At 38.7% G+C, this 22,299-nt stretch overlaps 1 protein-coding gene across 2 annotated transcripts; it reads right to left on the reverse strand.

Annotated features, from left to right (window-relative positions):
- Positions 1-10,938: 10,938 nt before the first annotated feature.
- Positions 10,939-19,162, reverse strand: fgf8a (fibroblast growth factor 8a). Of its 2 annotated transcripts, none has more exons than XM_062057740.1 (5): positions 18,825-19,162; positions 18,714-18,750; positions 17,661-17,808; positions 15,465-15,571; positions 10,939-11,611 (listed from the first exon to the last, which is right to left on the reverse strand). In XM_062057740.1, the coding sequence occupies exons 1-5, from the start codon at positions 18,854-18,856 to the stop codon at positions 11,336-11,338; spliced, it is 600 nt and encodes a 199-aa protein (XP_061913724.1). In that variant the 5' UTR covers positions 18,857-19,162; the 3' UTR covers positions 10,939-11,335. The 2 variants fall into 2 exon arrangements, with proteins under 2 accessions (XP_061913724.1, XP_061913723.1); XM_062057739.1 differs by having other exon boundaries at positions 17,661-17,841.
- Between the last annotated feature and the right edge of the window lie 3,137 nt (positions 19,163-22,299).

Here is a 22,299-nt window from a genome sequence, read left to right on the forward strand (position 1 = left end):
GTTTGTCCCAGAAAGAGGGCCAGTTATCAATAAACGTTAGTCCCTGTTGCCTACAGAAGATAGGAAGCCACTTGTTAAGCGAGACTAATCTGCTATATCTCTCATCATTGCCTCTCGCAGGCTGGGGGCCAGAGACAATTACTCGATGCCTGGACATCTTTCTGGCGAGATCACAAGTCCTGGCTATGTTTCTCTTTGTAATCTCTGACTGTCTCATTCTAATGTCATTGGAGCCAACGTGTACAACTATATTCGCATAATTAGTGGTGCGATTAGCCTGTCGTACGTGTTTACTAGGCCTGTTGCGAGTTAGCTCCCTAAGATTAGCTTCAATGTCAGGTGCTCTGGCCCCGGGGATACACTTTACTGTGGCTGGTTTGCTAAGCTTTATGTTTCGGGTGATGGAGTCCCCTATGACTAAGGTGTGGTGCCCGGTAGACTGGGGTGTAGGACTAGCTAAAGAGCTAAATCTATTATGCGTCTCAACCGGTACACCGTAGCTTGTAGGCCGCTTAGGACTGCTACAAGCTGGGCTAGTTAGCTCGCTACAGCTAGCGCTAGCAGATGTGTCCGCAACATCTAAAGTTACGACATTACTCTGCTCTAACTGGCGGACACGGCCCTCTAACAGAGCCAACTTCTCCGTGAGTATGGTGCAAGACGCGCAGGAAGCCATTACTCACAGTGTTTTCTGTCACCGAGTGAAGTTCCTGCTGTCCTCAGGGAAGTGGTCGCGGTCTGCGGGAGTAGCTTCCTACTTACCTTCTGACCGGCGCTGCCTTTCTCCGCGCTAGCTTAGCAGCTAGCTAGCTGAGGAAAGGGTGGTGGGACAGAGATCGGGTGATTTGCAAATTAAATAGTACCACTAAATATGTTTGAGAAGTGATAAAGAAAGCTGTAGAACAATTAAAAGCACACAGATAGAGCGATACTTAGCCTTTTTCGCAACAGCGAACAGACGGCGAGCAGTCACGCACGGTGAACCGTAACCGGAAGTGTTTAAAAAACATCTATGTCGTGCGTGCAATATAACTGTGCTGCTTTTATTTTGAAAAGTGTTATTTATGGGCGCATGTCCGTGTGTAACCTGTGAGTGAAGGTGCACAGTGACAAGTGATGAGACGCTAAAAAGAGAAAAGTTGATGACGAATGGCGTGTTTCCAACAAGACATGGACACAGAAATTGAAGGTAAAGCCGTGTGCTTAATTTGTGGTATGTTTAAAGAATATCATTTGAATCGCCACTACACGACGAAGCACGAGGAAAAATACCGGAATCTGTCTGATGAAGCGTGCGCAAGGGAGGCTGATGCGTTGATGGTAAAACCGCAAACCCAACAAGGACTTTTTGCCAAATTTCCCACCCCCAGAGATGCAGCCATCAGGACAAGTTTCGTCATTTCTCACAAAATCGCCAGAAAAAGTAAGGCGTTTTCTGACGGAGAGTTTATTAAGGAGTGCTTGTTGGACTCTGTTGCGCTGATAATGCCCGGAGACTTTGACTGTTTTTCGCTGGCTTTGGATGAGAGCTGTAATGTACGTGACACCGCCCAGCTGCTCTTCTTCTTACGTGGGATAACTGCAGACTTTCAAATCACGGATGGAGCTGGCAGCCATGCAGTCAATTAAAGAGACAACCACAGGTAACGACTTGTTCACAGAGGTAAATGCGTGTTTGGACTTGTTAGGACTGAAATGGGACAAGCTGGCAGGTGTGACAATCCAATCCAATCCACTTTATTTATATAGCACATTTAAACAACAAAATGTTTCCAAAGTGCTTCACAACAATATTAAAAACAGTATTCAAATATTATCCATAGCTCCACCAATGACTGAATAAAAACAACAAATAATTACATATAAAACCAATATAAAAAACAATATAAAATAAATATGATTAAAAACGATTTTTAACAACAGATGGTTGTCCAAATCTGACAGGGAAAAATGTTGGACTTTTAAAGAGGATGCAGGATAAACTTTAAATTAACCCTGTGCAGAAATTGACATTTTTGCATTGTGTTATACATCAGGAAGTGTTGTGTAAGACAGTGTTAAAAATAAAACCATCAAAAGCAATCTGCTTTTGTATAAAGTTAAGTTAGGTTAAATGAAATTATTATTATTATTATTGTTAATTATTATTATCATTATTAATATTATTATTATTAATTATTATTATCATTATTAATATTATTAATATTATTTATCTTACAGTATATCAAAAATAATATTGAGCAAAATTTAATTGAAATATTGTCGGTGTGGCCCTCCAGCAGTGCTCAGGTTGCTTATGCGGCCCCCGGTAAAAATTAATTGCCCACCCGTGCTTTATACGGACAACCCTGGCTCCCATGTAGTTTTAAACACAAAAATCGTCAACTGATTTCTAGATTAACGCGATAACCGGTTCCTGTGTCTACACTCAATTAACCTGAGGATTCACAGCTGAGTCTTATCAATTAAGGGGGTTGTAACCGACGTAGCCGAACCGGCCACTTCTCCAACTGGGTATCTGGTCGCATCGGTTTATTGTTAACAACTCTACTACCTTCCTTTGTGTGTAGAGACTCAAGTCATTACAGCCTACGCTCACAGGATATCCTCCACATGTTGGTTCTTAGAGCCAACACAGAACTTGGTATATCAGCCTTCAGTTATGCTGCTCCCTGGTCATGGAATGACATCCAGAAAGATCTGAGGCTACCAGAATTGATCACTTTGGGGGAGTTTAAGTCAATTTTAAAAGTTTCACAAACCAGTTCTCTTGGGAAATGTACTTGCCTTTAAATTGATATATTACTTAATCGTCTTAAAAAATGTTTACCTGTTGTGGTATGACTGCTGTTGTTCTGTTGTTTTGTCTTGTTGTAATTATTATTGTAACTTTGTTTGTGCCGCCCTCTTTGTCAGGTCGCTCTTGAAAATGTGATTTTAATCTCAATGAGTCTGGTTAAATAAAGGAAATTGATTGATTGACTACAATCCCTGGCATTGGTGGTCACATCAATGACAACGAACAGGTGGCTAGCGTTAGCACGGTGTTTCTCACTCGGCTGTTGGACGACAAGTAGAGTAGTCATCAAATTGGTAAAAAAAAAAAAAAAGTCATTTGGGAACTGTTTTGCTCTGGAATAAGAAATGAGTAAATTTTTGGCATACTTGTGTTCAACCCAAAGTGGCTGCTTCAAATTCAGGAAGAGAGTTGACCTGAGAATCAACTAACTAAAATGCTGAAAGCTCCATGGAGGTGAGTGAAAAGTTAGCTTTGAAGGAAGCAGTTGTGTGTTTGTGAGAAGCTGCTCGGGTCCTCACGATGACAGAGTTTCAGTCACATTATGTTAATAACACCACTTTCCGTATTTATTAGTAGATTCCATTTTCATTGGCCAATTCCGTAATTCTGTCCACGATTCCATAACCTCAGAAATCATAGGGCTCTATAATACAATATCATTTTACGTACTTCGCTTTAAGGGTTAGAGTTGGGTTCATTTTAGGTACATTAAGAGAAGAAAATGAAAAACATGAAACTGCTTAGCTTTAGGATTTTAAAAAGAAACATTAAAAACTGCAATGGACACTTTTTGCTTTTAGTAAGTCCAAGGAAAGTACAACAGTAACAGTTTGAATTGTGTAAATTATTATTTTCTTTGTAGTATTGTTGTCAAAGGGTTACATTTTTAATTAGATTAATCACACTTTTGCTTTTTGATTAATCCTGATTAATCACAGTAAAATACTTGCATGTTTATTTCAAATAAACTTTTAGAAGGACCCTAATATTTGGACACAAATACAATTTTATTGTCTGGATGTCATCCATGAACATTTTTTCAATGTTTTATTTGAATACGCTTCATTTATTTGTTCAAAACAGTTTTATTTCTAGTACCATCAGGTTTATTTGGAAGTGAAACTACTAGTAAGTACACAGTCACTCATCTTTGCACTGATGTATGCATTGACCCGTTAAGTGACCGTAGAAACACACCTTTTTCGTAACCATCCATGTTTAAGGAGCTCAAACTGGTTCGCATGTCTGATAAAGCTCTGCAGTGAAAAGTATTTCTAGAAAATATAGAACAGAATTCAAAATTTAGGACAACCTCATCACAGTCCAGATGAACAGGTTTCTAAAAATAACAAATGTATTTAGCAATCATTTGACATATTTTTATATTTAAACGTGTCAAAGTGGTCAATTAAAACTTTTGATGACAGATTTTTAAACTTACATCATTTTTTTTTAAAGGTAAAAAAAATAAAAATAAAAACATAAAATAAATAAATACATTAAAAATAAACGTACATCATTTTGATCAACTACAACTTTTTAAGACATATTTTTAAATGTCTCACTTTGATCACTTGCAACTTCCATCCATCCATTTTCTACCGCTTGTCCCTTTCGGGGTCGCGGGGGATGCTGGAGCCTATCTCAGCTGCGGGAAGGTGGAGTACACCTTGGAAAAGTCGCCACCTCATCGCATCGCAGGGCCAACACAGATAGATAGACAACATTCACACTCACTTTCACACACTAGGGCCAATTTAGTGTTGCCAATCAACCTATCCTCAGGTGCATGTTTTTAGAGGTGGGAGGAAGCCGGAGTACCCGGAGGGAACCCACGCAGTCACGGGGAGAACATGCAAATTCCCCACAGAAAGATCCCGAGCCCAGGATCGAACCCCTTCGTATTGTGAGGCACATGCACTAACCCCTGTGTCACTGTGCTGCCCACTTGCAACTTTCGATGTCGAAATTTAATCAAATACAGCTTTTTAAAATGTGTCAATTTGATCAATTACAACTTCTGAGGACAGATGTTTAAATCCTCAATGGACTTGAGTGAGTGCAAAAAGGAAGTGAAAGCTTTCAGCTCCGCCAGAGAAGACAGGAATCTTCCTTTCTGTGGAACATCTTTAGAACTTCCTAGAACCTAGACCTTTGAGGACTCTAATCTACATTAAACACACTTCCTTTTGGTCAAGAGCAGGGATCACTAACCGGTGGGAAGCGGTCCGAGTCCAGTTCCAAACGCTGTCCCATGCAGAACTGGACCTATAGACGATTAATTTTTTAAAGTATTTTAAGCACAGCGAGTGACACTGAAGAACATACGAAATAGGAAGGAAACGAGTGAGATTTATACACCGAGGGAGGACACAGAGCAGTTGTTAGACAGGAAAGAAGAGCAATGCTTGCTATTCTACCCTTCCTCGCCCTGACCACCACCTGCGGTGGACAGGTGGAGAGAGAGGACAGAGACGAGAGACAACAGATACAAATACAAACATGGTGCTCTGTAAGAAACAGAAAGTGGAACGAAAATAGTGCTTTCAAGTCAGAATGTATCAATTAATTTAAAAAACTTTCAACACTAGTCTGTCTCATGTTCAGAGACCGTGGCTCTAATAAAACATTGCAAAGTAAAATGACACAACGTTTTTGACCACTAGTTGGCGTAGTGAATGCCACAACCCCGTAAGATTCCATCAAAACAGCCGATCCCACTCGCTAGCATTATCTTATAGCTATTATTAGCTTACAGCTAGCTTTAGATTTTAATTGGAATTAGTTGAAGCTAGCATTTGTTAGAGATGGACATACCTTTGTTTTTCCAAGCATTAGTATGAAGAAAGTTAATGTGAAGGAAAGTGCTGGAAAGAAGACGTGGATGATACTCACTGAATTAAGTGAAGTGAATTATAGTGAATTATATTTATGTAGCGCTTTTCTCTAGTGACTCAAATCGCTTTACATTGTGAAACCCAATATCTAAGTTACATTTTTAAACCAGTGTGGGTGGCACTGGGAGTAGGTGGGTAAAGTGTCTTGCCCAAGGACACAATGGCAGTGACTAGGTTGGCAGAAGCGGGGATCGAACCTGGAACCCTCAAGTTGCTGGCACGGTCACTCTACCAACCGAGCTATACCTACAATTAAAGAAATGCATATTCAAAAACATGATTGATGTGTATAATAACACAAGGCATGGACGTTAAAATAAATTCTAACAGTGAACATGTATTCATGAAAATATGGTGAAGTTGCTGATGATGTTTTTAATGGAGAAGCAGCTGGAAGGAGATACTGTATAGAACTCTAATCTCCAAGGTAAATGATAAATGATAAATGGGTTATACTTGTATAGCGCTTTTCTACCTTCAAGGTACTCAAAGCGCTTTGACAGTATTTCCACATTCACCCATTCACACACACATTCACACACTGATGGAGGGAGCTGCCATGCAAGGCGCTACCAGCACCCATCAGGAGCAAGGGGGAAGTGTCTTGCCCAAGGACACAACGGACATGACTAGGATGGTAGAAGGTGGGGATTGAACCTCAGTAACCAGCAACCCTCCGATTACTGGCACGGCCACTCTACCAACTTCGCCACGCCGCCCCTAGGTAAATGCTGTATATTATTATTACATTACATCATACAACTACGGTGCTTGTTTATACTGTAAACTGTTGTATTGATTTTATACAATATTTATTATCTAACTTTTTAAAAGGCATTTTACATTTTAAGTTTAAGTTAGTACAAAATGCAGATGCTGGCCTTCTCACAAAACATGCCCATATTACCCTGGTTCTCTTTGCTCTCCATTGGCTCCCAGTATGTTTTAGAATAATTTTTAACATCCTTATTTTGGTTTTTAAGGCCATCAATGGTCTGTCCAGAGCATACTTGGCTGATATTTTAACTGTTCGTCACCCACCAAGGAACCTGCGCTCATCTTTACACACACCTTTGGAAGTACCAAGGGCGAGAGTTAAAAAATGGGGTGATCATTCTTTTTCCATATCCGCGGAATTCCCTTCTGCCTGAGTTACGAGCCATCCCGGAGCTAGAAGCTTTTAAATCTCAACTAAAAACATAGTTGTTTGAATTGGCTTTTAACAAACAATTGCCATAAGTATTTATCATTACTGTTTTAATATATGTTGTTTTACTTGCTTTTAACTTATTTGTCCTGTAAAGCACTTTGTGCACCATTGTGATGTTGTAATGTGCTATACAAATAAACCTTGATTGATTGATTGATAAATTGTGATGTTTTGGGGTCAAATTCTAATAAAATGTATTTTAATTCATTTCAAATGGCGACATTGATTTTAATCACAGGTGTTTTGAGTCCCGTCACAGGACCAGTTGAGGCACTACTGTACTTACTTTCTTTCCAACTTCATCATGTACTATTTGTACATGCACAATGAATAACATTTATTATACAATTGTATAGCAAAATGGCCAAAATTTTAAAAGGTTCACATTGTAGATTCATAGGAAAATAAAACGAGTACCAGAAAAAAGAGTTTATTATCAGTATTTTCTTACACGTATAAATAAATATTCCAATCCTTAAAATTATTTTACACATCAAATAAAAATATATTTCTATATGTATAAAAAGAGACATAGAAGGGGTGACTAAGCATCAGAAGTAGTTTTCAGTACACATTTGTACACTCAGTATAAAAAAGTTGTATTTAATGTAGCTGCCATGTAATGTTTTTTTCCCTGTGTTCAAACGTTTTACAGTCAAGTTTGATACATTTGAGTAATTAAATATGCTAAAATCAATCCAATGTAGATCAATAAAAGCTAAACTATCTAACAAAACATCTTAGCTTTCTGTTGTAGCTGACAAAGCTAATTAGTGTCATATCTAATCATATATCTCTTTAAAAATCCATTTTATTTTTACAATATGCTGAACGCCAATAAAAACTAACTGCTTTATGAAAATGGTATTTTGGACAGCCCTGTGTAAAGTATGACTCTATAATCATTATCACATCAGTATATGTTGTTAGGATCCGCTGCTCGGATCAGTTTGTTTACAGTTTAGTGTCACGTGTGTTTTGTTTCTGTTGCCATGACGGCAGATTTTTGCTCACCTGCCTCTGGTTAGCGTTTCGGGACGCGCACCTGTTGCCCGAGCGCTAATCAGAGGGCTATTTAGTCTTCGCCCGGGCAGCACTCTGCCTGGCTTCCTAATTTGCTTTCATGCAACAAGTTACGACCACTTTGTTTCCTGCTAGCTCTCATGCTACATTATTTTGCTTGCTAGCTCCCACGCTAGTCGTTTTGTTTTTTCCTGTCTGATTTAGTTCTTCAATAAATCATTTTTCTACCTGCAAGCTGTGTCCGAGCCCGTCTGCATCCTTGGGAGAACACCTCGCACCACGATGCGACCCGGTCGTTACAGTAGGAAGCCAGCAGGAAGAAGTTCTCCCGCAACGAGCACGTCGGAGGAGATGGACGAAGGTGCGTGGATGGTGTTGCGAGCAATGGAGGCGGAGACTCTCCGCTATTCCCCTTCGGAGCGCCAGGACCTGATATGGGGTCCTAACGGAAGGTTGGTCCCAATCCACTCCGTTTGGCCCGAGGACATCGCCACACCTCCGCACCACCGGACGCGTCAGCGAAGACGGAAGCCACCAAAGAGGTCTTCACTTCGCTGCCAAGACGCGCCACTCCCACAGACTCCTCCACCGGTACACAGCAAGCTACATTCAGCCCAAGATTCCCCTCTTCAAAGGTCTGTTAATCCCATCAACTACCTTACTGAAGATTGTTATCACTGGCCTGTCAATCACTGGGACTGCAGCTATGACGTCATTCCGTCGGCACCCCCTGATGACACGCCGCTTGATGACGTTGTCCCGTCCATTTTGGATGACGTCATAGACAAAGACTTTTTTAGACATCATGTCAATTCTTCCTGCCAGCCATTTTCAAGTAACCTTAACTCTGCGATTAATCATTATCAGGACATTTTTTTAAGGACTAAATCTAGTCAGTCCCAGTCTCAAGTGGGGGGTGACAATAGACATTTTGGACAATTTAGAGGAGAGGATTCTACCCTCCCCCTGACCACCCTCCACCCACCCTTGAAGACGGTTCCAATCCGCAAGGAACGCGTCTGGGATCCGCTTTTTGAGGGGGGGGCTAGTACTGGGAGCTGTGCGAGTGGGGTGGCACAACGGCGTGCTAAGCCGCAACCTCCTGCTCGGCCACCGCCACCTGTCCTTCGGCGGGCTAAGCCACAACCTCCTGCCCGGCCGCCACCACCGGTTTTTCGGCCTGCTAAGCCGCAACCGCCAGCTAGGCCACCTGCACCTCGACTGGTTCTCACACCAGTACCTGCACCTCGGCTGGTTCCCACACCAGTACCTGCACCTCGGCTGGTTCCCACACCAGTACCTGCACCTCGGCTGGTTCCCACACCAGTACCTGCACCTCGGCTGGTTCCCACACCAGTACCTGCACCTCGGCTGGTTCCCACACCAGTACCTGCACCTCGGCTGGTTCCCACACCAGTACCTGCTCCACGGCTGGTCCCCGCACCAGTACCTGCACCACGACTGGTCCCCGCACCAGTACCTGCACCACGACTGGTTCTCGCACCAGTACCTGCACCACGACTGGTTCTCGCACCAGTACCTGCACCACGACTGGTTCTCGCACCAGTACCTGCACCACGACTGGTTCTCGCACCAGTACCTGCACCACGACTGGTTCTCGCACCAGTACCTGCACCACGACTGGTTCTCGCACCAGCACCGGCTGCCACGACAGCGACTCCGGCTGCCACGACAGCGACTCCGGCTGCCACGACAGCGACTCCGGCTGCCACGACAGCGACTCCGGCTGCCACGACAGCGACTCCGGCTGCCACGACAGCGACTCCGGCTGCCACGACAGCGACTCCGGCTGCCACGACAGCGACTCCTGCTGCCACGACAGCGACTCCGGCTGCCACGACAGCGACGACTCCTGCTGCCACGACAGCGACGACTCCTGCTGCCACGACAGCGGCGACTCCTGCTGCCACGACAGCGGCGACTCCTGCTGCCACGACAGCGGCGACTCCTGCTGCCACGACAGCGGCGACTCCTGCTGCCACGACAGCGGCGACTCCTGCTGCCACGACAGCGGCGACTCCTGCTGCCACGACAGCGGCGACTCCTGCTGCCACGACAGCGGCGACTCCTGCTGCCACGACAGCGGCGACTCCTGCTGCCACGACAGCGGCGACTCCTGCTGCCACGACAGCGGCGACTCCTGCTGCCACGACAGCGGCGACTCCTGCTGCCACGACAGCGGCGACTCCTGCTGCCACGACAGCGGCGACTCCGGCTGCCACGACAGCGACGTCGACACCTACCGCTTCCACGGCGACGTCTCAGCGACCTCGAGTGGTCCGGCTGCGCAAGCAGCTCTCTCAGAGGACTCAGAGGCTGCTGAGATTCTGGCGCCACTCACGCCCACCTTCTCGGCGGCCACGAATGTGGCCTTACCGTGGTCGCCCGCCTCGCCCGCCCCGCCACCTGACCCTTCCCCGATGGATTCGGGGACACGTGGCCTGGCGACCCACCACCAAGTCACCCCCCCGCCCGCCCTTGACTCGTGAACTTTTTGCTTGTTTTTTTTTTTTCGGGTTCCAGTTGTTTTTTTTTGTTTTCAAGGGACATCTGGAATCTGTCCTTTTAGGGGGGGTACTGTTAGGATCCGCTGCTCGGATCAGTTTGTTTACAGTTTAGTGTCACGTGTGTTTTGTTTCTGTTGCCATGACGGCAGATTTTTGCTCACCTGCCTCTGGTTAGCGTTTCGGGACGCGCACCTGTTGCCCGAGCGCTAATCAGAGGGCTATTTAGTCTTCGCCCGGGCAGCACTCTGCCTGGCTTCCTAATTTGCTTTCATGCAACAAGTTACGACCACTTTGTTTCCTGCTAGCTCTCATGCTACATTATTTTGCTTGCTAGCTCCCACGCTAGTCGTTTTGTTTTTTCCTGTCTGATTTAGTTCTTCAATAAATCATTTTTCTACCTGCAAGCTGTGTCCGAGCCCGTCTGCATCCTTGGGAGAACACCTCGCACCACGATGCGACCAGGTCGTTACATATGTAAGTTAGAAAGTTGCTTAAATCTTCTGAGTCATCACACAGACATGTTGAATAACGAAAATAAAAAAGGAATCCTGACAGTGCAGTTCTTCAAGGTCCTTTACAGTCCTCCAGGGTCCTTTATAGTCCCTAGGGTCCTTTATGGTCCTTCAGGGGCCTTCAGAGTCCAAAAAAGACCCCGTAGGTCGAGGCAGAAAAAAAATGTATGTGCATCTAAAATAAAACTTTGCCTTCTTACAAAAGTTCTGCAGTAGAAAAATAGATGTGTTCATTTTTGTCTATTTACACTTTTTCACTGAGAAAGGAGTAAAACAGCAACTACACATTTAGATATACAGTACTAGTACTTGCTCACGACAGCATTGAGGAGTCCCTTTGTCCTCTTGTCCATCCTCAGCGAGTATTAGGAGTACTGCGTACGTTTGGTCCTTTGGTTGAAAGGGTAGTGGATGAAGTCAAACGCTCGCTGGTGACTCGGATGTGCCGGCTGCTGACCCCTCGGCAGCCTCTTCATAAAATGGACCTCACGCTGGTGCTGGCGTGTCCTGGAACCTTTTCGTGGTCGTCCTCGACGCGTGAAGGCCATGTACCAACCCTCGTAGCGAGCGTTCCTCAGCGCCGTGTAGTTGTTCTCCAACACGATCTCCGTAAAGATGCAGTCACGGCCGTGTCCGTTCTTCTGGAAAATGCACAAGCACACAAACGCTTGAGTTGGATTAGTCGCACAAAAATAAAGGCAGACATTAAAGCTAACGCTCTAATTTGTGGAGTCATTGTTGCTCATTTTACACATCAATGTTACATGCATGTTACATATATGTTACAAACACATGTATACATGTTCCACACATGTACCACACATGTTAGATACATGTTACATTTATGTTACATACATCATGTTACACACATGTTACATAAATGTTACATACATGTTACAAAATGTTACATAAGTGTTACACACGTTACATGTTACACACATATATGTTACAAACACATGTTGTATACATGTTCCACACATGCACCACACATGTTAGACACATGTTACATTTATGTTACATACATGTCACACACACGTTACATAAATGTTACTTACATGTTACAAAATGTTACACACATTACATGTTACACACATGTTCCATTCATGTTACATAAATGTATGTACATGTTACATAAGTGTTACATACATGTTGTATACATATTCCACACATGTTACATACTGTACATATTACTACATATTGTTACATACATATTACCCACATTACATCCACGTTACACACATGTTGCATACATGCTCACATGTTGCACATTTGTTACATACAAGTTATGTATGTAGTATGTTGCATATATGTCAGTACAGGCCAAAAGTTTGGATACGCCTTCTCATTTCAATGTGTTTTCTTTATTTTCATGACTATTTTCATGACTTTCATGACATTGTAGATTGTCACTGAAGGCATCAAAACTATGACACCTGTGAAGGTGACTACCTCTTGAAGCCCATCGAGAGAATGCCAAGAGTGTGCAAAACAGTAATCAGAGCAAAGGGTGGCTATTTTGAAGAAACTAAAATTTAAAACATGTTTTCAGTGATTTCACCTTTTTTCGTTAAGTACATAACTCCACATGTGCTCATTCATAGTTTTGACGCCTTCAGTGACAATCTACAATGTAAATAGTCATGAAAATAAAGAAAACACATTGAATGAAAAGGTGTGTCCAAACTTTTGGCCTGTACTGTATGTTACATGTATACAGTATAATATATATGCCACATACTTGTTACATATATGTTGTACTGTATGTACCATACACATTTTATACATGTTAAATATATGCTATAATATATACATAAAGCTGACAGGTCACACAGCCATGCAAACAGTGTGCAGGACATTCTTCATATTCATTTGTGACCTTGTTCTATTTATATAGGTATGTATGTTTGTATTTGTAGAGGTATATATGTATGTATTTGTATTTATTGTCACATAAGTATTCATTTTACAAACATTGTTAGAGTTTACACTGAGAGTTAAACATCATCTTCCTCCTGAGGAGCAGCGCCCTCTGCAGTGGACATTATTTGTTTTGCATAACAGTTTTTTTTTTTGTTTTTTTTTGTGTTTATATTTTTTATTTTTTATGAAATGTCTAATTGTGACGAAGAACATATATCAATAAAGCAGTTAATTGCAGAATATCCTGCTTCTAAGTATGTTTTACATGCTTGCATGCAAATAACAGTTAATATGAGTCTAAGTATGCTAAATTCTGAACCTTTTAAAAGTGTTGTACTCCAGTACAGGAGGCAGCGTGGTGACATTTGTAACTCCCAGGCCATGCGTGTATCAATAGCCACATGTTGTACATTCATGTAATGTCAGCTACCAAACAAATTGATAAAAACAGAAGATAAATCAGGCCCCAAACAATGTAAAAAAAAAAGTAATGAATAATTTCATGAAGGCAAACAATAATGTGACAAAGTATCATTCCTGTACCACTAAAACTCACTGAACAAACATTTTTTTGGACTCTTATCCACTAAGTATGTGCACTTTTTAAAATCTACAATAACCATCAAAGTATTTAATTTCGTACCAACATCCTCATGTGCACACTAAACATAATTTATTTTCTTTTTTTTCTGGAAAGCCTCTCAAACGTAAAAGACAGGATTAAAATAAATAAATAAATACTGATTTCACTTTAACTAAATTAATACAATTTAAATTTATTTGATGAATTAATCAAAATGGGTTGTATGCAGGTAAAACAATATTACTAATGGTATTAATAAATACAATATTATTATATTGAAATACTTTTATCAATATTACTAATATTCTCTCAAATATGAGTATTTTTCCTGCAACTAAATGATGACTACTAACATACTTTAAATCTTGTGATATTCATCATGAAAGGGAGCATGAAACAACAAACACCATATACTGTAAATGCACTATAAACTTATTATAATTGTATTGTAAATAGAATGTACACTAGTGTACATATACTGTAAACATACTGTTAATGCATTGTAAATAAACTGTACATACACTGTAAATATAATGTTAATATACTGTAAATGTACTGTAAATGTACTGTAGAATTTCACTGTATAATAAAATGTATATACACTGTATTGTAACTATACTAAAATTTCACTGTAAACATACTGTAAATAAACTGTAAATGTACTATAAAAGCACTGTAAATATTTTGTAAATACACTGTGACACATTGTAGATACAATGCAAATACACGGTATACATTATGTAAATACATAGTCATTATACTGAAAATACATAGTTGACATACTGCAGATATACTGTAAATACGTATTAAATACACTGCAAATAAACAATAGATACACTGTAAATATAATGCAAATATACTACACAGTCATTTTGGTTTGCAGTTGACATTGATTGAAGTTGTCTTTGTTTCCAGTGTAATATTTGATTGTGTACTTCTTGTGTTTATAGAATATGTTACCACACACCTGTTGTATTGCTTGGTAAAACATATGTAATACTTAATTACTGTAAGTAGCACGAGTAAATACCCAAGTACTGTAAGTAGACTAAATAAATACCTCAGCACTGTAAATAGTGTCTGCAAATACTTAAGTACTGTAAGTAGCGTAAGTAAATACTTAAATACTGTAAATAGTAAGAAACGTCATTCAACAATTAGCTTGGAAGTGCAATGGCTGACAAGTCTGCTCGAAAGAGAACATTAAAAATAGTCACACAGCTACACGCACACACACACCACGCACACACGCACGCACGCACACACACACACACACACACACACACACACACACACACACACACACACACACACACACACACACACACACACACACACACACACACACACACACACACACACACACACACACACACACACACACACACACACACACACACACACACACACACACACACGTACACAAGCTGTACTACGTGGGTGCAGATGGTATGCTCGCAGGGTGCTAGCAGGCAGTGTGTATGTATTTCTTCTTACAGTCAAATATTAAACATGAACACTACTGTAGTACTTTTATACAATACATGTGTTATCTGTGCTGTGTATTTAAAGATTGCTTTTTACAGTATGTTGTTTGATTTTATGACACAATGTTATTTTTGAAGGATGTGTTTAATTGAACAAAATATCAATATTACAATGTATAGTATTACGTATTAATACACTGCTTTTTATTTACTTCCACTTATAATTAATAATTCATACGACACACAAAATGAAAGTAAATGAATGAACACCAAAAGAGAAAATAAATAATATTTCAATATATGTTGGCATCAAAGTAAATATTTTAAGGTGATGGTCAATATGTTTTACTAGAATACACATGATTATTAGTGGTAGAAGAATTATACATCTATTATTGTTTTGATTTATGCAATTATTCAATAAACATGCTTTTAATTCTCTTCTGTATTTTATAAAAAGAAACATGTTTAGCATGCATGACCTTTGACCCCGGGAGTGCTCACCTTGCCAACAAGCTTTCCTCTCTTGTTCATGCAGATGTAAAGACCAGTTTCAGCTCCTTTGATTCGCACCCGGCTTCCAAACGTGTCGGTTTCCACGATGAGTTTGGCTGAAGAAGAGCAGGGAAAACAGCGACAGTGAGCTTCAGGCAGCATAAGAAAAACCCAGACTGTTGTCATTACTTCGTGAGCAAAGATAGTGGAAAAGCACATACCCAACTGGAGCTAACACAACCATCAAGGATTTCTTTCCAGTTTGTTCTAATACATTGTGGAAGACTTCAGCAAGATGACTTTACTCTAACACTGACACTAACACTGCACACATTCCACACAATCACTGAAATAAAATCTATATTACTATTATATTAATGATATGACTGAAAAAAATTATCTGATCTTCTTCAATTATTCAACATGCAAAAGACAGAAAAACAAAACATATTTCATGTGCACTTGTTGTGTCTAACTTTTCCTATTTAAAGCTTGCAGAAAAAGATTGCCACTGTTTTATGCAAATGTTGCGTGTATTTATTAAAGTATGAAAGGCAGCAATACACAGCTCTGAAACGGTGCATTTAATAAAATATGTAAGTAAAACAAAGTATGTTTTTACTGTTGCTTTGGCTTTTAAAGGTTTAAAAACACAAAATATGTCGATAAAAAATAAAATGTCATGAAATTCATAAAAATACAGGTTACAATAGCTCCTTTTAATTGTTTCACACACACACACACACACACACACACACACACACACACACACACACACACACACACACACACACACACACACACACACACACATATATATATATATATATATATATATATATATATATATATATATATATATATATATATATATATATATATATATATATATATATATATATATATACATATCAATGTATTCTTGAACATTTAGAAAGGATTAAGGATTGTAATAAATATGAGCCCCGGTTCTGATGGGAATCGATTATTTTTTGGCTGCTATTAATATGCCAGAGGTAGTTTGAAAAGATGATTTGTTCAAAGCGGATAAAAATACGAATATTTCATATTTTCAGGAAGTTTTTGGGAAGCTGACACTTTTTGTAATTTCTTCTGACAGTTTTAAAACTAACAATACATGTTGCATCCTTCTATAAAGGCCTGTATTATTAGTATTATATTACTACTACTGCCACTACTACTAATGATAATAAATATAAGCAAATCGACATTATTCAAAACCCAACATCATACAAATTCATATTTCACAAAATTCATTTTTATATTTTGTGTGATGCTAGCGAGTTAAAATGAAGGTGAATATTCGAGACGACTACTATTATTGTTATAGTACTTTGATATAAAAAATTATGGTTTGCTCAGGCGTGATTAGAAAACAGCAGCTATAAAAAAAAAGGACAATGAAATAATTCATGTCAATTAAAGAAATCAAAAAAAGCCTATGACGGTTGTTAAATTGTGGATCATGTTTTTAGGGGGGGAAAAATTGTTTTTAATGTCAAATGGATCTCTGTAGTATTTGTTACTATTATTATTATTGTTATTATTATTATGTAACTTATTGCATTGTATTATTATTGTAACTGTTTTTGTTATGATTCAGTAAGAAGTAATGAAAACTTATTTTTTATTTCAGTGATATGTTTTGCTTTTGAAACGATTAAAAATCAAGTAAATTCAAAGTATTTCTTAAATAACCAAATGGAGGAAGATCTGGTATTAGTGGTATTAGAGTGGATGCTGTGTTTAGTAGTAGCAGCAATAATAGTATTGCAATTATTATTACTTCTATAATAATTATTATTTTTATTATTAGTTGTTGTAGTATTACTTTTACTGGTTTTATTAGTATTATTATTATTTATAATATTCCTATTACAAGTATTTTGGTAGTAGAAATCTGTCGTCAGCAATGGGGTTGATCTTGTGGTCAGGTTAGGGTTCAGTAAGGAGTACTTGTTATTATTATTATTATTACTAGATTAGTAGTACATATAGTCGTACAGTGTTATCAGTACCATGAGGTCTCCATCGTCGGCCATGGTGTTAATCTTGTGGTCAGGTTTGGGTTAAGTAAATAGTAGCAGTGTTGTATTAGTAGTAATTATATCAATAGTAGTAGTAGTAATAGTAGTAGTATAGTAGTAGTGGAACTAGATAGTCGTACAAGTATTATAACAGTACCGTGCAGGTCTCCATCGTCGGCCATGGCGTTGATCTTGTTGTTGGGCAGAACTTGCACGTGTTTGCCGCTGGTTCTGGAGTAGAGTTGGTAGATTCGGATCAACTTGCGGCTCAGCTGGTCGGTCACTTTGCTCTGCTCGCTTACGTGCTGCGTGAAATTAGGCGGGGACTGATTGGTTACCTGTCAGAAATTAAACCACAATCAATACCCAACATGTTGCTTTTGGCTTTTCACCCTCGACTTCACTCATTATATTGATTTTCAGATTAATAATAAACTTTAATTTTGCTAATTGTTTGAAATTAAATCATTTTCAAATGTAAATATATCAGTAAATCTATTCTATTCTAAAAGTATCTATGACATATTTCTCATTAATGTATCAAAAATACAATTTCGGGCCATTAAGTATTTCAAGTACTTTTTTTTAAAGGGAATTTATTTTCCTTTTAAAAAATGTTCATTTGACTTAACTATGTATTCATAATTCATCACTCATTATCAACCACCAACATTGATTAGAATGAAATATAACAAATATTGTAAATATACTAAATGGTTACTGATGACTAATGATTATAGTAGATATATTAAATACAGTGATGATCGTAAATAGAGTAGATATAGTGATATACAAATATTGTAAATATACTAAATGATTACAGATGACTAATGAATATAGTGAATATATTAAATACAGTGAGTACCGTTGATAGAGTGATTAAAGTAAATATATCAGATATAGTAAATAAAGTGATTACAGTAAGCATTGTAGACATAATGATTATAGTAAATATATTAAATGGATAAAATATAGTGATTATAGTAGATTTTGTAAATCTATTGATCCTAGTAAATACAGTAGTGATTATAGTAAATATATGAAATATACTGGCACAGTGATTAAAGTATGATTATGGTAAATATGATAGATCCAGTGACTATATAGTAAATACAAAAGTATAGTAATGTAATAGATTTTGTGATGAGTCAATCTATTGAATATGTGGAGAATATTGTTTATGATTGTAGTGAAGAAATGTGAAAGTTACCTGAGCGTAGTAGCAGAAGGCCAACAAGTGCAGAAGCCTGGAAGCAGAGAGAATATTGCTGACTTTGCAGAGATTGCAGTGGGAATGTTGAAGCGAGAGAGATGGACTCACCAAGAACTAGATCTACAAGTCATGATTCTCATGCTGCAAAGAAAAAGTCCACAAGTTCTTGCTGCAAATTCAAGTCCACAAATCCAGAAAAGTGCAAATCAATCAAGGTCATCGATGAGTGGGGAAAAAGTGCTGAATCAGCAATGGGCGTGAAAATGTTGGTGTTGCTGTCAAGCTGCTCTTGAAGACACTGACTGTTTCTCACTGGAAGAAGAAAAAGCCAAAGAACAAAAACAGAAAAACCCCTTTTTTTTCTTTTTTTTTCTTTCAACAACAAAAGCGCATCTCCACACCCTCACGCGCGCGCGCACACGCACCTCCCCCGCGTCCGCGCAAGCATCTTCTTACCTGACAGAAGATGCTGTGTCAGCACAATACAAGCACGTGCGCGACGCCGCTATGACGAGCACTTTGCGCGTTCATGTGGCGCAGATATGTGTATTCACGCGCACCAAGTGACAGACTTTTAAAAGGATTACACACCTTCAAATGCTTCATGTATTAAATACACAAAATACGGACTTTTAAAGTAAAAATCTGCTTACTAAATATATAAATAGATCGATTAATTAATACGAATAATCAAAAATACAACTAGGTTGTGTTGAAATGTGAAAAGTCACATTTGGTTGTTTTGTTTTTGTTAGAAGAACAATCAGACAATTAATCAACCAATCAGTCAATCAACCAATCAATCAATGATTGGACTTTAATGACGCACCATTAATTAAGACATCAATTATCACTTTGTCAGTATGGGTGTGTACTTGCAGCGTATTTGTAGTACTTCTAACGCCGCACAATCAGCATGATTGGCGTTTCTAAACACATCAAACCGTGTTGTATGATATGGAAAATCTCCTCCATTAAAAAAGGCAATGCTATACTTGCAGCTTTTACTTCTTTTATTTCATTGCATTTTTAGGTTCCACCGTCCAGTGTGTCATACACACTTTGACCACCAGTGGGAGCTCCGGAAAAGATCATTAAAAGTAGAATGATACCAATGTTCATACTGATACAACTTTATTATCTTAATATTACATATCTTGTTACACATCGTTTATTTTGATCAGACTTGATCAAGTAAACATGTGTAGTATTTAGTTTCATTTTATTATATTTAATTAAGTAAAAAGGTTTAATATTTTGTTTCATTTTATTATATTTGATTGAAGGTTTAATATGTTGTTTCATTTTATTATATTTGATCAAATACAAATTTTAAATATTTGTTGTAATTTATTATAAAAAAAATCTTACTATTTTGTTGTAGTTTATCATTTTCAATCAAATTAAAAGGTTTAATATTTTGTTGTATTTTATTATATCTGATTACATAAAATGTGTAGTATTTTGTTGTATTTTAATATAATTGATCACATAAAAATATTTAATACGTGTCTTTGTATTTTAGTATATTTGTTCAAATAAAAAGGTTAAATATTTTGTTTAATTTTAGTATATTTGATCAAATAAAAACGTTTTTGTAATTTTTTAAATCATATTTAATCCAAACAAAAATGTGTAGTATTTTGTAGTATTTTATTATATTTAATCAATTATAAAAGTGTAGTGTTTTGTAGCATTTAATAATATTTGGTGTTACATTTAGTTAGAAAAGCTCTTGTTCGTGTAGTGATTGACAGTGTGGTATAAGGTGGGGCATGCAGCGTGTGCGTGAGTGCGTGTGCATGCGAGTGTGTGTGTGAGTGTGTGTGTGTGTGTGTGTGTGTGTGTGTGTGTGTGTGTGTGTGTGTGTGTGTGAGCAGCAGGTAGCTGCAGTGTGTAGTATAGTTTGGGGGTCTGGCGCCCTCCCCTTAACCCCAGGAGTCTTGCATCCATCAGCAGCCCAGCAGGAGGGCCTAGCCCCTCCCCCTATGCTTGTGCAGTGCAGCTCCTCCATGTTCTTTCTTGACCAGGTTCCTCAAGTGGACTTATGGAAATCAATTATTGATTATTTGACAGACAAACGCAAGACAAAGAGAAGGATGGTGGCTGCTAGTAGTATACAGAAATACTCATGACTCCACTGCTTTGGATCATAAAGAAATGATGAGGGTTTCCATTTGATTGATGCTGTATGTGAATGTACTGTAATATTCTTCACATAAGAATACAACATAGAATTACTTCTTTCTGGGATATGCCAGTAATTAATCTCAGATCACATGTACATTAATAAATGTTGGAATTTATTGATGAATCACTGTTTCTTTCTTGAATTCAATGGTGTTTCTCACCTTTTTTTTTATCAATGTGGTGTATTCTTTTGCAATAAAAGTACACAGATTGAATTAGCAACACTATAATAACTATGTTTGGACACTCCATTTTGTAGGTTGACAAACAATATTTGTTTGATAACCAAGACGGTTTATGAAAACTGGAGCAAACTTGAAGGCAAATCATTGAACATAAACAAAAATATTGCGGTACTTCGAATAGAGGCCAATTTCATTCACACAGAATGTGAGCGGCCATGTTTCTTTTTCATTGACTTTTTTAAAATTTTTATAAAGAATTATGATTTTTAGAAAAATACTGTTTTACACTAATAAGCTTTCATCCGAAATTGCTACAAGATAATATACCACATATATGCTATGATATATACTGTATACCAATCCACCCATTTTTGGGTATACAGTTTATATAAAGTAACATCAACCCATGGTCTTCAGGTACATAGAGGATGGAAAAAATGCTTGAAGACCTCTAACCCAGGCCCGCATTGACCAGTTTCTGTTGAGAGAAAGGTTAAACCAGTCAGACGAAACTCAGTGGCAGAAAAAACCTTTCAGTCGCCAGAGCATCAATACCCTACGGGAGGAGGAAGAGGCTCCCGGCAGAACCGCCAGTATAAGACAAAACCCAATACACACAAAGTTGAGAGCATAAAAGGATGTAAGCTAGTAGCGAAATGGCGAAAGACAGAAACAGCAAAGAGTGGGAAACTATCAACATGGATTTAAGACGTGTCCCAAGTCACATCAAAGTATCAGCCGAAAAGAAGCTAGAAAAAATGGGAGACCTAATCCACAGCTATGGAGAGGACAAATTTGTAGTAAAGGAACAAGCCAGAAAGAGAGACATGCTTACTTTCCCCAAATCTTGTCAGCAAAAAGACATCCAACAACTTGTTAAAAAAGGCGATGACTAAGGAAGTTGTGGAAAAAGGCAACAGCAGAAGAAAGGGAAGGTATTGATTTTGTCCAAGACAACCGAAAGAACAGGCTGTCAAAGTTCCGCCGAGCAAAAGCCTATGAATGCGTCGAACAATGAAAAACAAAAACATAGCCGACTTTTACAAAAACCCTTCAAATTTATGAAATGTATATTCACAAGGGAAAAGAGCAGATCTCTAAAAACATCAAAAGACCAGGTCGGCGAACATACTGTATGAGCCTCACCTATACTGACATACGGAAAGACAAACTTATTTTTGTCCCCACTAAAATTCCACCCCCATTAC

Source organism: Entelurus aequoreus, linkage group LG09 (assembly GCF_033978785.1).
Source record: "Entelurus aequoreus isolate RoL-2023_Sb linkage group LG09, RoL_Eaeq_v1.1, whole genome shotgun sequence".
Lineage (NCBI taxonomy): Eukaryota > Metazoa > Chordata > Actinopteri > Syngnathiformes > Syngnathidae > Entelurus > Entelurus aequoreus.